The sequence below is a fragment of the Microplitis mediator genome, chromosome 9 (assembly GCF_029852145.1).
Source record: "Microplitis mediator isolate UGA2020A chromosome 9, iyMicMedi2.1, whole genome shotgun sequence".
NCBI classification, from domain to species: domain Eukaryota; kingdom Metazoa; phylum Arthropoda; class Insecta; order Hymenoptera; family Braconidae; genus Microplitis; species Microplitis mediator.
The window spans coordinates 18,319,006-18,338,031 of record NC_079977.1 but is presented as its reverse complement, the minus strand read 5'-3'; the positions used below and the strand labels follow the sequence as shown (position 1 = coordinate 18,338,031).

Sequence of the window (19,026 nt, the reverse complement as noted above, 5' to 3'; positions counted from 1 at the left end):
TATGACTGTTGAGAATAATGATAAAAATATAATTAAAATAAATCCAAGGAAAGAGGAAAATTTCGATGGTTAAATTTTAGTGCTCAGTTAATATTTTGAAGCCAAAATATAATTTTATTTTTTTATTAGATACAATTTTTGAATTAATAACGTGTATTATTGATTTCAAAAAAAAAAAATAAAGTACAATTGTTGAAAAAAGATCTGTCAATATTCACTTTGCCAACGGTCTCATATATATATTAGGTCCTATACAGGAGCTGCCAGAGTTGAACAACGGACCCCTACTTGGCCCATCACTGGGGAACCTAGCTTTGGCACACCTATATTGGCCCAGGCTTGGGCCAGGACTGGGTAACCTAGCCTTGGCTATCCAATGGCAAGCCAGACTTGGGCCAGGACTGGGTAACCTAGCCTTGGCCGTTACAATGATTACCCGGACTTGGGCCAAGACTGGGTAACCTAGCCTTGGCCATCCAATGGCAAGACAGGCTTGGGCCAAGGTAGGATTACCCAAGTTTGGATATACCTATGGTTTATATAAGTAGATCATATAAATGTACCAGTTCAACGTTAGTAGGTTCGTCCAGTAGCTACCGTTCGGACCTAGTAATCAGAAGGACGGCAGTTCGCGCCCAGAGTCCAGCAGAATTTCCACCGAGTTTTTTTCACATCATTTACCTCCCCTAGATAATTAAAACGTTAATGATCATGAATTCTACGAGGTTAATAATAATAAATTTTTTTTAATTAAATTTATTCGTTTCCTGGAAGCCTGGGCCAGGTCTGACAAACAAGCATGGGTCAGGTCTGGTAACCAAGCATGGGCCAGGTCTGGCAACCAGGCTTGGCCCGAGATTATCATTCCAGGCTTCTACCAAGGCTGGGCCAAGACTGGCTTACAAGCCTGACCCAAGGTTCTACAAAGTTGGGCCAAGTCTGGGCCAAGCCTGGGCCCGTGGTACTTTCCTCTCTGGGGTGCTCAATTTTGAAGTAATCCTCATTGTTACTTCGGTATACAATGTCCATCATGCGTCACGCCTGAATAACATCTGTAACCGTTACAGCAATAGTAACCTTGAACTGCATGGCACTAAAAAAAATTTTTTTAAATGCGCTAGATTATATCGAACTATTATTGGACGAATTTTATCACATGAAAAATTTCATTTTCAATAAATTATTAATTGTTGTCTCAAAACGATTGATTCTTTTGAACTCACCCATTTTCCCTGACAGCCTTCAGTGTCTTCATTTTCCCACTGCGCATTGACACCAGTCAAAGCCAACCAACTAAGGATAAAATCATCAACAAAAATATATTCGACATCTTTTCAATCAAGTATTTGATCGATAGGAACTGTAATCAAAATTTTATTTTTATCCTATTAAAACTGAAAAAATAGTATAGAACTCTTTGCATGAAAATAACCGAGTCGAAATCTAAGGAACACTTTGGAACTAAATGAGCATTGAAAACTTATATTAAATTTTTTAGGACATAATAATTGTAGAAGCTTGAAATGAACCAACTTAGACTTACAAAGACTTGAGTTGAACCTACTCAGATTTATGGAGGTACACAGTAAAAAAAGTTTCGTCAAAATCAACACATATCGTGTGTGGTGACACGACCGATGATCCGAGGACAATTGATCGGCGACAATTAATCCGCGACAATTGATCCTTGCGACGATTGATCCGTCGATAAAATGCGTGTAACATGAAAAATTACACCCTTTTTTTACTAATTTGTGTGTGAGTATATTTTAGTAGATTTCATAAAAATCTAACTATTGTATTTGTCCTTATGATGGAATTTTCAAAAAATTTTGCTACCTCTAGACTCAGCTCGACGAGCTGAGTCAGGAAATACATTTGGTTCAAAAGTTTATATATGTATTTATATATATATATATATATATATATATATATATATATATATATATATATATATATATATATATATATATATATATATATATATATATACAATATAACGCGCCGTTCTCCAACGATAGCCTCCGCAATTCTACACCGATCTTAATGAAACTCAGTATAGTTATTCTATGGACGATTACCTTGGATGAGTTCGAAGATGAGCCAATTCGGCCAATAAGTTTAGAAGTTATGGTTAATTGAAATTTTGTAAAATTTCCAAAAAAAATTTGTTTACTCGTTTAACAGGATGTAACTTTCCAACGGAGTGAGATAGCTTATTTTTGTTTCTTCTATGTGAAAGCTCGTTCGATTGCCTACAATTTTGACTATACAACTCATTGATTTAACCATTTTTTCTAATAGATAAATGGTTTTGAAAATTTACAATTTATTGTAAAAACTAATTTTATGCAGGTTTTCACTTTGATTATAGCCACAATTTTAAACCGATCGCCGTGAAACTTAGTACACGTAGCTTGTGGGTGACTACCTTGTTCGAGTTTGAAAACGAGCTCAATCGGTTGATTAGTTTAGAAGTTATAGCATTTCAAAATTTTCAAATTGTCCAAAATTCATATTTTTACTTATTCTTTCTTCAATATCTTTTGAATGTGATAACTTATCGACTTCCTATAAAATTCATCTGAAAGCTCTTCAAATAAGCTTTAATTTTCATGCCTATATATGTGCCTAGACCACTGAAATTACTTATTTTACCATTCATTTAATGAAATTTTGCTATTGCATTAGTTCTTCTACTTCTTAGTAAATTCATGGAGCTATTTAAATTTATATTATTGCAGTGTGACACCTATAAAATCCAATCATCTCAATTCAGTAGGTATATACAATTTTGTTTTATCGACAGTGTATAAATGATATGATATATCAATAACAGTATTAACATTAGTTATGATGATAATATTCTCTATATCTACTCGTCGTTTGATATTCTAATAGGCTTTTTATTCCAAATATTAGTACTAATTTTAAGTACGACACTTTGATATATCACAATCAAATTGTAATGTTAGATTATTATATTAGTGGATTTTATTGAAAGAAAATTATTGCCTTTGTCCTTATGGTAGAATTTTCGAGGAATAAAACCATAATATATCATAATTCTTTGAATAGGATCCGAAATACCATTGGTCCGATAGTTTTAATATATGCATAGGTATCTTTAAATAACGTCAAATCAAAACATATAGTGCATTATCATCAAAAATTCTTCTGAAGCTCATTTATTTAGCTTCAATTTTTGGCATTACACTTATAATTTTTTGATTTTTTTTGTTTTATCATCTTGAGAATTTTTCAGAAAATGTCAAAAAAAATTTTGTTTCGTTATTAGCTTTTATTTGAAAGGTGAAAATAGTCAAATAATGAGAAATCTACTTCCATTTCGGCTGCCGAATGGCCTTTTTTTTATGTTACACGCACACAAAATTAGTGAAAAAAGGGCGTAATTTTTCATGTTACACGCATTTTATCGACGGATCAATCGTCGCAAGGATCAATTGTCGCGGATCAATTGTCCTCGGATCATTTGTTACGTAACCATCGTGTGTAAAACGACCGTTTTACACTTATTTATGTGTTATTTTAACATGTTGTGAGTGTTAAAAAAAGTTACATACGCATATGTTAAAAGTAAAAATTTTCCAAGAATTCTTTTGTGATGGTCGACATTATTCTTAACATATTTTGTGTGTTGATTTTACAGTAACATATAAAAAGTGTTACTTTAGAATAAAATAACATTTTTGTGTGTTAAAGAATCAATCGATTGCGACAGTTCAAACAAGATAAATACTGTGTGTTAAATTGACACACAAAAGTGTTAAAAATTCAACACACAGAATTTTAACATACGTTTTTTTTACACTTTGACGATTCGTTTTTTACTGTGTATGAATTAGACCTAAACAGTGGCGTAATAGTAGAAAAATAATATATTGTACAACTAGTGCGGTAAGTTGTCGATTGCCCACGAGAGCAAAGTTGAGCGCACGAACGAAGTTCGAAAGTTCCCGAATAATTCGAAAAATTTGAATAATTTGAAAGATCACAAATAATTCGAAAATATTCGAATAATTCAACGAATTTCGAATGATTCGGAAATTTTTGAATAATCCGCGAATTATCGAAATTTCACTGGATTTTCAATTGCTATCAATTTGAATTCCATTTTACATCGTGTATCAAATATTCTACTTACGAATAGTATACTTTATTTTAAAATTCTTTATAAAAAAACTTGGAGTAATTAATTTGGAGAATTTTAAAATATTGCATGTGTGACTTTTTTGTTATTTATTTTTTTTCAAATGGAAATTAATAATAATAAAAACCAAAATGAATTGAGAAGATCTCTTGCCAATAATAGTATATACACGGAAAGAAAATTATGGGAAGTTTTGCTATGCATTATGGGAACCATTCCCATACCATTATGGGAATGGTTCCCACAATGATATGGGAATGGTTCCCATATTGGTATAGGAACTATTCCTATAATATTATGGGAACTATTCCCATAATGTTATGGGAACCATCCCTATAATATCATAAATTTTTTTTTTTGCACAATAGTGTAGAAATTTCCCAAAATTTGAATTTTCTTGAATGTTTTGTGCTGACGAAAAATTCTTGTTAAAAATTTTAATGTTTTTTTGCCAAATACGATTTTTTTTTTCAATGTTTGAATTTTTGTTTTTATGTTTAATAATATTTCTGTGTATTGTAGAAGTGATTACCACACTTGTTTTAATTAATTTTTTCATGATAATATGGGAACCATTCCCATAATATTATGGGAATGATTCCCATAATGATATACGAACCATTCCCATAATATTATGGGAATAGTTCCCATACTATCATAGAAACCATTCCCATAATATTATGGGAATGGTTTCTATAATATTATAGAAAGTATTCTTATAAATTATAGGAACCATTCCTATAATTATAGGAATCATTCCTATAATTCTAGGAATCATTTCTATAGTGTTATGGGTATCATTCCCATAATTATAGGAATGATTCCCATAATATTGTAGAAAGTATTCTTATAAATTATAGGAACCATTCCTATAATTATAGGAATCATTCCTATAATTATAGGAATCATTCCTATAGTGTTATGGGAATCATTCCCATAATAATATGAGAATAGTTCCCATACTATCATGGGAACCATTCCCATAATATTATGGGAATGGTTTCTATAATTTATGGGAATGGTTCCTATAAATTATAGGAACCATTCCCATAAATTATAGGAATGATTCCCATAATATTATAGAAAGTATTCTTATAAATTATAGGAACCATTCCTATAATTATAGGAATCATTCCTATAATTATAGGAATCATTCCTATAGTGTTATGGGTATCATTCCCATAATTATAGGAACTATTCCCATAAATTATAGGAATGATTCCCATAATATTATAGAAAGTATTCTTATAAATTATAGGAACCATTCCTATAATTATAGGAATCATTCCGATAGTGTTATGGGTATCATTCCCATAATTATAGGAACTATTCCCATAAATTATAGGAATGATTCCCATAATATTATAGAAAGTATTCTTATAAATTATAGGAACCATTCCTATAATTATAGGAATCATTCCTATAGTGTTATGGGTATAATTCCCATAATTATAGGAACTATTTCTATAATTATGGGAAACATTCCTATAATTATAGGAACCGCTCCCATAATTTATGGTCGTAATTCCTATGACGGTATAGGAAAAAATTTCACAAAATTATGGGAACCGCTGCCATAATTTTCTTTCTGTGTAGATTTTTTATGTTACTGACAGAAATGAACATACATTGAAACTGAGCAATTGTTTTCTCCGGATAATTGATTTTTAATCAAAAAGTATACTATTATTCGTAAGTAGATTATTTTGATACACGATGTAAAATGGAATTCAAATTGATAGCAATCGAAAATCCAGTGATATTTTGATAATTCGCGAATTATTCGAAAGTTTCCGAATTATTCGAAAATTTACAAATTATTCGAAATTATTCGAATTATTCGTGAACTTTCGAATTATTCGAATTTTTTCGAATTATTCGGGAACTTTCGAATTATTCGAATTATTCGGGAACTTTCGAATTATTCGAATTATTCGGGAACTTTCGAATTATTCGATTCGAATTTCGAATCGAATATTAATATTCGATTCGATTCGATTCAAACGATATTCGCACACCCCTAATAGGAACTTATTTTTTCAAACATAAATTTTGGATCAAAGCTTTTAAATTACGACAAGTGGATATCAATATTTATAATTGCGATGAAAAGAAAATTAATACTTACATTTGGCCAGAGATACAATCTTACGATTCGTTGTTGAATGTATTGAGAATATTTGTTCAGGAAAATGCGGATTTATATACCGATTTCTCATCATACATTAAATGAGCTTGAATGTTACTTTGACTATTATTTTTAATACGTAAATGCTGACAAGCAAAAATTATTTATTATAAACAAGTTATTATATATTTGTATTAATCAAATCAACAGTTAATATGACATATTATGATAAAGTTTTCTGTGTATAAAAATTCAGGCATTTTTTTTTGCCAGCGATCATATCCTTCCATAGCTATCGATCAAAGATTATCGACTTACTTACACAATCATTGATCTGAGGATGTGAACGTTAATCTTATCACGCTTGTTCTTTGGCAAAATTATAAAACTATTTACATTTATGACAATAATTATCTCTAACCACAGAATATTTATTGATAGCCATACACTGAGAAAGATTTTCTCTTCGGACAATTAAATCGATTTTGTCAAATTCTGTTGAACTAAAATTTTTTTTGGGACAACTAAATTTTATCGCGTCAACATAACCTATTTCGTCATTTTTAACAAATAATTTAATAGACTCTATTCGGTTGACGTTAATATTTCTCTCTTTTAAATAGTAAAACCATTTGGTAAAGTTAAGAAAATATTTATTTGATAGAGACAACTAAATTATTGTATAGTGCCAACAAACCCAAATATTAAAGCAAAATATTATTAGGGGAGGGTGGGGCAGAGCGGCCCCCCTGAAATTTTCACCAAAAAAAAAATTTTTTTTTTTTCGACTAATTACTATAAATCCGATATGTTTGCGCATTTTTACCCCTACGCATGACATTTGGGGCAAAATGGACAAGCCCAAAATTTTGAAAAAGTGATTTTTTCGTATTTTTATCGTCAAATTAAAAAAAAATTATCATAATTCCACATTTCTAGCCCTACGCATAACACCTGGGGCAAAATGGACCAGCCGAAACTTCCGAAAAAATTATTTTTTCATATTTTTCGGCCGTTTCTCTATGTAAGAGGCAAATTTGGTCACTAAAAATTTATAAAAATTAAATTTTTTGTTTTAGTTGATAAATTTTTGAAATAAAGTAAAATTATAGAATTAATTTTTTTTTTCATTAAATAACAATTAGTAATTAAGGTAATCGAGAGTGAACGATTTTTTACGCTTTAAAAAGTTTTTTTCGAGTAATATAAAACCAGAAATAGTTGTCAAGAGAAAGAAATACATTCTTAATGATGAAAACAATTTAAAAAAAAAAAAAACGAAAAAAAAAATTTTTTCATAACTTTTTGAAGGGGGGCCGCTCTGCCCTACAAAAAAAAAAAAAATTTTTTTCAGAATTTTGGCAAAATGTCCATAAATTTGTTCGAAATAGGACAAAAGTAAAGTGATCTTATGGTTGAAAGCCACAAAATATAATAATTGGCTTAGGGGGGCCGCTCTGCCCCACCCCTCCCTATTATGGTAACTATTCCCATCATATCGTGGTCATCGTTCCCTAAATATTATGGTAACCATTCCCATAATGTATGGGAATTATTAGAAATAGTAACCATTACCGTAATATTGTAGTAACCATTACCATACTTACATAGTAACGATTACCATAATCCCATAGCAACTGTTCCGATACCATATAGAAATTATACCCATAATTAGCAAATTATCCGATTGAGGTGGCTAAGGCGGCAATCGACGCGTTTTATTCGAAAATCGGGGTGAAAACAATTACTTCCCGAATTTTTCGAAAATCGTCGATTTTCTTAGCGGGAAGTTAAAAATGCCAGAATTTTTATCGACAGAAAATTTTATCATAATATGTCATATTAACTGTTGATTTGATTAATACATATATATACTAACTTGTTTATAATAAATAATTTTTGCGTATCAGCATTTACATATTAAAAATAATAGTTAAAGTGACATTCAAGCTTATCTAATATATAATGAGATATTGGTATGTAAATGCTCGTTTTCCTGAAAAAATTTATTGATTATATTCAACAACGAATCGTAAGATTGTATCTCTGAACAAATGTAAGTATTAATTTTTTTTTCATCGCAACTATAAATATTAATATCCACTTGTCGTCATTCAAAAGCTTTGATCCAAAATTGGTATTTGATAAAATAAGTTTCTATACGCAAAAAATAGAAAAATCTAAAAATCCAAATGTGAACATCTTGAACGCTCATATTATATTATTTTTATTACTAATCAGCTTTTTTAATTAATTTTAATATAAGTGATTTTATTTTCATACTAATAATATGTATCCTGGGAAAAAAAGTTCTTTTATGATCATATATAAATCATATAAAAGTGACTCATATAAAATCATATAAAGTTTTATAATGAAATTGGTCCTATAAAAATTTATGTGACTTTATGAAATCTTATATAATCATTTAAAGTTAGATATACCCGGGAATAAATGATTTTATTGAATCATATAGACAATAACTTATATATGATTAGATCTCAAAATTGGCAGGATCTGATGATATATAATTATATACAATCATGCATGAACAAAAAAAAAATAAAAAACATCTATCGGTTTACTGCTATTTTGCCAAGAGGTCACCCATCCAACTAATGTTCTGTCTGAATGCTGCTCAGCTCTGACGATCGCTTGGTTGCCGTGTGCTTCTCTAGTCGGCTTTACCCTTATAAGTATTTAACAATCTATAGTATTACTTATGTCGAATGATCAAATTGATACATCTTACATAAATAATGCACCAAATATGGTCAAATTTTATCACATAAGTGTTTTATATAAAATTAGGTTTCTTTAAGATAACCTGCTTATAAGACCATAGAAATTTATATATAAGAATCATATATCTATATAAACTTTTATATAATCATATATGATTTTATATAACCTTATTAAACTCTTTTATAATCATAAAAATTTATTTGTAAATCCATATAGAATCACATAAATTTTTATTAATTATCTGAATTCTTAGAAGAATTTTATATGGTTATATAAGATTTTATATGATCATATATGATCATACATGATTATGTAAATCATATAAAACGTGATCTTGTAATTTCATAATGTTATATATAACCTTATATGAAGTTGCATGTAATTGTATAAAAATTTTATAAGTTTGTACGAATTATTATAAGAATTTTATAAGATCATATGAGTTTTTATATAATCATATATGACTGCATATAATTTATAACATTTTATCTGGTTATGTTATAAACTCATATATAACTTTATAAAAAATCATATCAACTATTATAAAATCCTTATAAAATTATATAAATTCTTATAAGAATTTTTTAAGATCGTATGAGCTTTTATATGATCATATATGATTATATATAAGCATATGAAACTTTACCTGGTTTTGTTATAAAGTGATATATAACTTTATATAAAATCACATCAACTGTTAGAAAATTCTTATAAGATCATATGAATCCTTATAAGAATTTTATAAGATTATGTAAGCTTTCATATAATCATATATAAACGCATATGTTTACATATGATTATATAAGAACTTTTTTCCGGGTTTATATAAAATCACATCAATTTTTATAGAATCTTTATAAAACTATAGAAATTCTTATAAGATTTTTATATGATCATATATAATTATATATAAGCGTATAAAACTTTATCTAGTAATTTTGTAAAGTTATATATAACTTCATATAAAATCATATCAATTTTTATAAAGTTCTTATAAGAGTATATTAATTCTTATAAGAACTTTATAAGATCATATAAGCTTTTATGTAATCATATAATTTTTATATATCTCTTCCATGATCATATATAAATTGTATATGAATATATAAAATCTTTTTTTCCCGGGATACTCCATATTTATAATATATTATCCGATATAATTTTATAATATATGTTTTTTTCATACAGGCAGTCATGCATGATTAAACATGGTCATGCACGACGATGCATAATTCATGTAGTGTCATGAATGATGATTCATGATTGAGTTTGGTCATGCATGAATCATGTGCGGCTTTTCTTTCCTTGTCATGCATGATTGAACATCATTATAGATGACCATGCATGCCTTTGCATGAATCATGCACAGTCGCGCAAGATCATTCATGATTGAGCTAGGTCATGTATGGTTCACGCATGATATTGCATGACTATTCTTTCTTTTCCATGCATAATCATGCATGAATGAACATGATTTATGCATGGTCAAGCATGATCGTGCATGATGGTTCTTCCCGGAAGGTGATAAAACAGCAGCAGCTTAAAATTTCGGATAAATCCGATTGAACCTTGAACGGATTCAATCGGGAAACGATAAAATCGAAGATTTTCAATCGGATTCAATCAGAAGTCCTGAGACAGGAAATAAATGAACAGTCCATTGAATTATAAGATTGATCTCTGACAGAAAAAAATAAGTTGTTTAATGAGATTTTTATTAATAGATTAGAATAATTGATAAATATCAAGTCATAAGTAAAAATTGAAAACAATACGTATAAGTTTAATTTATGATATTATTCCAGTCACAAATAACTGGTGATGACACAAATCAACACACACTCGAAAATTCAAAATTCAGAACAATATTTTTGTAATAAAGTAATATGAGATCTTTAGATTTCGGTTTTTTTAGTTTTTTTCTCACCCCGAATGTTAAATTTATTATTTTTTATTTAAGCTTGATTGCGGTTGTTTAAGAGAACCATTCGCCCGGGAAAGAAAATAATTCTCGGCTGCGATCTTACAGAAATGTTCTTTCTAAAATATCTGCGCATTTTAATTTGCCTGCAAATTTTCGAATGCTTATGGAAGAGAACTTCAATTCCAAAGATAAACAAACCCCACAGTACAATTGCTCCAGTGAACATATAACTAATCACCAAATGATCAAAATCAATCTGGTCGAAATTTCTTTGTTGCTCGATTTTATCCAATTTCTTTACTTTCTTGGAATACTCGTTTACTTTTTCAATGCCATAATGAATAAGACCCGATTCCACAAATAATGAAGCTATTTTATCGAGTTTCTGTTTGACGGCCCAGTCTTTTCTTGTCCAATAAACGTAATATTTTTTAAAAGTAACCTTTTTCGAAACATACAAAATCAAATATTTTGATTTTGAAGCAACTTGTAAGTGATGCCATGTGAAAAAAATACAGGATATTAATGGATCCTTTTGTACTTTCAATGAACAGTCAAATAATTCTAATTGATCCAATGGATGTAAATATTTTTTGTCCTCATCAGTGACCCACAAATTTTCATTGATAATATCATTCTCTAATAACTTGTCATAATAAACGTGAAACTTATTTTCGTACAGATCTTTTAACGACTCAACGTTACGGCGCATAGGCTTCGACAAAATGGCAGATATCTGTCCCTGGAACTCGGGCATTACAGTGAAAATAAACAAGAAGCCGCTTAAGTAAATTATTCTTGTCGATAGCCGGTCGAATGGTGACATCACGCCCATTCCTGCCGACATTTTTATCACGTCCATAATACCCCCGCTTATGTCAAATTTGTTATTAACTATCATAATCACTGCTATCAATAACAAGACAACTATTGTCGAAATAATAAACTGCAGATTGTAAGTTATCTCGCTTATCGCCGTTAAATAATTTGACTTTTTAGTTAAAATCGAATACCTTCGTTCGAGATACTGCGTTATAAAGTCTGAAAACTTGTAATTAGTATCCGCTAATTGCAATAGTTTTACATGAGCGTCAAGTTTTTTATTAGCTAATTCCGCAATATAACCTTCCTCAGCAATAGTATTCATCGCACTAAGCGGTAAAAAGTAAATTACTCTTTGGGCGTTAATATATCTCGACCATCCCAATAAACTTACTAATTTTTCATCGGCAAAGCTATCGACAATTTTGTGTCCTCTTGTCCTAATGTTATCATCCTTCTGTGAATTCGAAGCATGTCCGAATAATTTAATTTCATGACCATCCAATTCTTGAGTCTTCTCAAAGCATATATTTTTGCATGGAGTCCGATCTGTAACTAAATAATTATATTAAAAGTTAATAATTTGGTATTCTTTAAATTTAATTTTGAAACGTTAGCACAATATTCCCCGACTAGAATTTTTCATAAGGGCCTGACGAGGTCCTTATCGGGTTAACCTTATTTCAAATAAGGTCCCGATCAGGGTATCCTAACGAGGATCCTGATATGGATGTAACGGTTAAGACTCATGAGGTCCTTATCGGGATTGCCTTATCAGGTCCTTACCGGAATATCCTCATCAAATCCTTATCAGGATTACCGTATTAGTAATTATTTTTAAAAAAATATTAAATTGCAAAGAAAAAACAAGAGAATTTTAATTCGATCGAGAATGTTATCTATTGTATTGAGAGCATTAATTAGAGGAGGAAAACATATTTTTTTTTGATGAAAAAATCCCGATGACTGCTGGGCTCGAACCTGCGTCCTTTCGATTCAAAGTCCTCGATGCTCTCCACTGGGCTGACATACACATGTGATCTTGAAAGTGTAAATATAATATTCATTATGATGTCAAAGAATAACTGATGAAGAAGTAAAAAATCTGTGCTGCAATGATTGACGTGATTTTTATATAATATTCTTTTGTACTTCGTTTAATTTTTAGCCTGTAAATGGAATATTTAAAGGGATGGAATAACTCTTTTTTGAAGAAGGATATCCTGACGAGGTCCTGATCAGGAACTCGTCAGGTTGACCTGATGGCAAATAACTTTTTTTTGAATAAGTATGTCCTGATGAGGTCCTGACAAGGATCTAATAAGCCCTAATAAGGCAAACCTTATATTAACCTGATAAGGTCCTTATGGTACTTCAGGCAAATCAGGATGAAATTCTAGTCGGGTCATATTAGACTATCAAATAAAAACGGGATTTCAGTAATCGAGCAATGGTAGCACTTTCCTACGGCCTAATGACACTAATTCGCACTTGAGTGCGAATCCTCATTCATACACGGAAAAAACAGAATAGTAATAGTATATTACACACCTAGGGAAGTAAAGTAAGAAATGTCTCAGATCACATGTAATTGTTGGCCGAGACGAAGCCGAGGTCAACAAACATGTGATCTGAGGCTTTCTTATTTACTTCCCGAGGAGTGTATACTATTTTTCTCCTCGACGGAGGCGGAAAGCGGCAACTTCGTTTTGCACAGCGGGACGAAAGTTGACGCTTTCCGCCCGTCGAGGAGAAAAAATTAATAAAAAATAGAAAAAAATGGATTCTGTTATCAATAATGGGTACTATTATGTACTTAATGCAAAAAAGTTTACTAATTTTTGTAGATTTCTAAAAACGACTATCAATTATTTCAAAAAGTTAGTAAATATTATTACTTTAAGGTATAATACGTGACTTATTAGTGAAAGTTAATTAATTTATGGCAAAATCTATTAAAAAGTAATGATTGGTCAAATTAAGAATTGCTATCTTAGATACTGATTTTTCCAGCCGAAAATTGCAAAAGTTACTAACTTTTATTTTATAAATTCGATATCACTGATCAATTATTAGCTTAAAATATCATTTATTCATCATTATAAATTAATTTACAATATACATAAATCGAATAAGTAGTAAATGATAAAATGAAAAATTAGTATACGAGCTACTGATTTTTTGCTCATGAAAATACCGAAAATTTTTAACTCTTATTTTATAAATTCTATCCCATTAACTAATCATTAACATAAAATGTTATTTATTCATTATTATAAATTAATTTATTATATACATATATCAAATAAGTGGTAAATAACAAAATGAAAAATTAGTATACTAGATCTTTATATAGGGGAAGAGGGGGGGGGGCAAAACGGGGTACCCCCAAAATTTTATGAAAAAAAAAAATTTTTTTTTTTCGTCTAATTAGTATAGATCCGATATATTTCCGCATTTTGAGCCCTACCCATAACACCCAGGGCAAAATGGACCAGCCGAAAATTTTTAAAAAATGAATCTTTCATATTTTTATCGTCAAATTGAAAAAAATAAAATACACTAATCCATTTTTCGGCTGATTTGTTATAGCTGGGGCAAATTTGGCAACTAAAAATATTCGAAAATAATATTTTATTTTTTTATTGATAAAATATTTTAAATAATGCAAAATAATCTGCAATCTAAAAAATCAAAAAACACGTTTTTTGGGTTCAAAATAATGACAAATAAGAAATACAGAATTGTTTTTTTTTATTAAATAGCAAAAAAGTTTGGAAAATCCAAATGAGCATATGCCTTAAGCGGTCGTGTCATACACGAATTATTTAGATTAAATGTTTACGTTACGATTTGTTAATTTTTTCATAAAGACTCCTAGTTTTTTCTTTTTTTTTTTGCTTACATTTTAGGAACTATTAAACTAATTTATTATAATAGAAAATTATTATAGAAAATATTAAAAAATTCTCGCGGATAGAATGGAAATTTTTGCTAACGCCATCTAGCACGCTCCGATAGAAGAACCAGGTCTTCACTAACTCTGTTTATATATTTTTTTTATATATGGCAGCCTGAGATGTAAATTTTTAAGCTTCGACAGTGCACATTTTATTATTTTATAATTAAACGAATAATGATAGAGTTGTGGATTTTTAATCAGTTTGTCACAATGAATTTACTGATATATTGAAATAAAATTTGAAAAAATTCGTTTTGTTTTTCGAAAGTTATGGTGATTACAAGAAGAGTGTTACATGTATTTTACAGGATTTTTTTCTAAAAAATTCATTTTTTATCTAAATTGTGGGTTGGACCAGCTGTTTATTGTTTAGAAAAATGACCATTGATGTTTTCTTTAATTGTGGTATGAAGGCTGACCTACTTTAACCACTATATTATTATTTATTTAAAAAAAACTCTGACGGAACCCAGTTTTTAATTTTTAGGCGAGAGTAGAGCATACCTACGCTCGCGCTTAAGGCATGCAATAGTAATTAAGCTAATCGAGGGGAAACGATTTATTACACTTAAAAAAATTTTTCTTGAGTATTATAAAACCAAAAATAGTTGTCAAGAGAAAGAAATACATTCTTAATAATGAAAACAATTTAAAAAAAAATATATCATTTTTTGGAGGGAGGCCTCTCTGCCCCACAAAAATTTTTTTTTTTGCCTCCGTGTCCACCAATGATGTGAAATGTAATTTTTCTTTATTTATATTACATATAAAAGATTCAAGTAATAAAATTTGATCAATTTTCAGAAAATTTTTTTTTTCAACTTTTTTTAAGGGTACCCTGTTTTACCCGCCAAAAATAAAAATTTTATTTTTTAACGGCAGCTAAAAATTTTGTCTATTTACCTCGAATATCACTAAAAAAAAAAAAGATTTAGCGTATTTTAGTCCTCGAAAACTTAGTATTTCCTTAGGTACCCCCTTTTGCCCCCCCTCCTCTATTTCTTCTCTAAGTTCTTCATTTTTTAAATTTATCTATGTTTATTTGAATAGTACTAACTGTAGATACCAATTTATCGATTCTTTTTCATATTAATTTCAATATACGAAATTAAAAATTTTGCTCTTCTATGTGTATCAAATTTTAATATAAATAATAGCCATTTTGTAATTCATAAAATGATCCTGGTTTGATATTAGTATCGAAAATACTAATTTTAAGTCAAAAATAAATTATAAACTATTAAAATTTTGAGCATCTTTTTTTTCCGTGTAGTAAGTTTTATAAATTCGATTTAGTTTCGTATCAATTTAATTATTATAAGTAAATTTAGTACCTTTTGAATATTGACGATTGTAGAGTGTCCATTTCTTGCCCTTGTTGTCAAATTGGTTAGCTGCCTCAACTTTAGCCCACGGACGAGGAGCGTAATTCGTGAACGGATTCAAAGTATAAACAATCGTCGAATCGTTGCTAACGTCATAACACAAGTAATACGCAGACAATAAATCCATTGTCCACAAAATCCCAAGTACTTTCCCAGCATTCGAACAAAGAGACTCTTTGTTAGAGTCGAGGACCAAGAAAGGCGACTTCACACTCCAGATTGCCGATGATCTAAACTCCTTAGCTTGTGCCTCCAGTTTTTCAATTGACTCAAATGACAGGACATATGTGGGGTAAGTAGGAACGTATCCTTTGACTCTATCCCCTTTTAATTCATCGTTAATTACAATCACCGGTGGATTTATTCCATTAGCATCACCCGGATTTTGAAGTTTGTTACCATCCTCAATTAAATCAGAAGTTATTATAGCCGGATTCGAATTATTTATAAGACACGTTTCAACCAATCGTCTCTGTGAATAATAAAACCTATTAATAAAAGGAGTATCCAACAAATATAAGTTGTCATTAAATAAATAATATGAATTACCGCATCACTAATGAGCCGCTTCGTTGAACTATTAGGAGAAAATTTCAAATAATTAAAATCATTGAACGCACTATCGGCAGCCTGTATGCAATACCAGCAAAAAATGATTATTTTGATCCTCATTACTGCATATACTATCAGCTTAACTACGACTTTCGAGTCGAACTATTGCAACAATACCGTTCAAAGATACCTTTTTGACTGAACATAAATGTTTATCGACTGCGTTTTGTACACCCATACGTTGCATATGAGGCTTAAATTGCAGTGTAACAATCTAGCGATAAGATCTACATAAACGATTGCTGAAGAGACGTGTCAACTAGGTCAACACAATTACTTATTTTCCAGAAATTGCAGTTATTTTTATTTCTCTGAATTTTTTATATTTCCCATTTAGTTTCTTCACAACAGGCACTTAAGTCATCTAGCCGACTATTTGAAATATTCAAAATATCATGGGACCGATTTTGTAGACAATTTTATCCCCTAGAAGTTATATGCCGACTAGAATTTCTTCCTGATTTGCCTGAAGTGCCATAAGGACCTTATCAGGTTAATATAAGGTTTGCCTTATTAGGGCAAACCTGACAAGTTCCTTGTCAGGACCTCATCAGGATATCCTTATTAAAAAAAAAGTTATTTGCCATCGGGTCAACCTGACGAGTTCCTGATCAGGACCTCATCAGGATATCCCTATTCAAAAAAGAGTTATTTCCCATCAGGTCAACCTGACGAGTTCCTGATCAGGACCTCATCAGGATATCCCTATTCAAAAAAAAGTTATTTGCCATCGGGTCAACCTGACGATTTCCTGATCAGGACCTCGTCAGGATATCCTTATTCAAAAAAGAGTTATTCCATCCCTCTAAGTATTCCATTTACAGGCTAAAAATTAAAAAAAGTACAAAAGAATATTATATAAAAATCACGTCAATCATTGCAGCACAGATTTTTTACTTCTTCATCAGTTATTCTTTAACATTATAATGAATATTATATTTACACTTTCAAGATCACTTGTGTATGTCAGCGCAGTGGATAGCATCGAAGACTTTGAATCGGAAGGACGCAGGTTCGAGCCCAGCAGTTATCGGGATTTTTTCATCAATAAAAAATATGTTTTCTTCCTCTAATTAATGCTCTCAATACGATAGATAACATTCTCGATCGAATTAAAATTCTCTTATTTTTTCTTTGCAATTAAATATTTTTTTAAAAATGATTACTAATAAGGTAATCCCGGTAAGGATTTGATGAGGATATCCTGGTAAGGTCCTGATAAGGCAATCCCGATAAGGACCTCATGGGTCTTAAGTGTTACATCCATGTCAGGATCCTCGTCAGGATACCCTGATCGGGACCTTTGAAATAAGGTTAACCCAATAAGGACCTCGTCAGGCCCTTATGAAAAATTCTAGTCGGGTATCTGATAAAGTTTTTTCGAATCCCGCATTGTTTTCTAGTTATTTTAATTTTAATGTCAAGCTCATAAAAAAAAAGTCTTCTGATCGATTTTAAGAGCTTGACATTAAAATAAAAATAACTAGAAAACAATGCGGAATTCGGAAAAACTTTATTGGAAATAACTTCTAGGGAATAAAATTGTCTACAAAAAAGGTCTCGTGATATTTTGTAATAGGTCTGATAGTTTCGCTGGAAAAGTAAAAAGATCTCAAAATTTAACATGAATCCAACTTCAACCTCAAATAACTTTTGAACAAATAGATTTATCAAAAAATGATCAGAAACTTTTTTTGTAGAGCATTCAATCACCTACAAAATTATGCCGGCCAATTATTCCTATGACGCATCGTTAGTTACTTATAAAAATTAGAAGACGTAATAAAATTTTTTTCCATGTCATTCTTATGGAAAATAGAAAAGTGCGATGAGGAACCTCTTAATGTTAATATTAAGAGCTCTAATTTTTACAGGCGTCTTTTTTTATCTACCCGCATGAAAAAAACTTATACTCTGAAATTATATCAGATAATATAATATTTATTATGTTATAGTATAATTTAGAATATAAATAATTACATATTTAAAAATAACTACTTTTTTGCCGTTTTCAATATAAAATTTTATATTTTAAAAGTATATCAATATAATATATAATTTTATATTTTGGCTTATATTATCATTATAAAAACTCCATATAATATTAGATTATATAAAAAAAATTTATGTCATTATATAGTATCAATTTATAGGTTTATATATATTATGATTTTATAATTCAAATTATATTATTAACAGTATAATATAATAAATAATGCTCGTATATAAGCTTGTATATATTGAAAGATACACATGACACTTTTGTGCTTCGAAAAA

At 29.9% G+C, this 19,026-nt stretch overlaps 1 protein-coding gene and 1 long non-coding RNA gene across 2 annotated transcripts; both read right to left on the bottom strand.

Moving 5' to 3' along the window:
- Positions 1-73: 73 nt before the first annotated feature.
- LOC130674349 (uncharacterized) lies at positions 74-6,458 on the bottom strand. The gene is made up of 3 exons (XR_008991029.1): positions 6,300-6,458; positions 1,224-1,360; positions 74-1,093 (listed from the first exon to the last, which is right to left on the bottom strand). It is a non-coding gene; the product is annotated as an uncharacterized LOC130674349 (long non-coding RNA).
- A 4,269-nt stretch (positions 6,459-10,727) lies between these two features.
- Positions 10,728-17,143, bottom strand: LOC130674378 (uncharacterized). Its single transcript, XM_057479692.1, has 3 exons — positions 16,687-17,143; positions 16,087-16,609; positions 10,728-12,345 (listed from the first exon to the last, which is right to left on the bottom strand). The coding sequence occupies exons 1-3, from the start codon at positions 16,807-16,809 to the stop codon at positions 11,000-11,002; spliced, it is 1,992 nt and encodes a 663-aa protein (XP_057335675.1). The 5' UTR covers positions 16,810-17,143; the 3' UTR covers positions 10,728-10,999.
- Between the last annotated feature and the right edge of the window lie 1,883 nt (positions 17,144-19,026).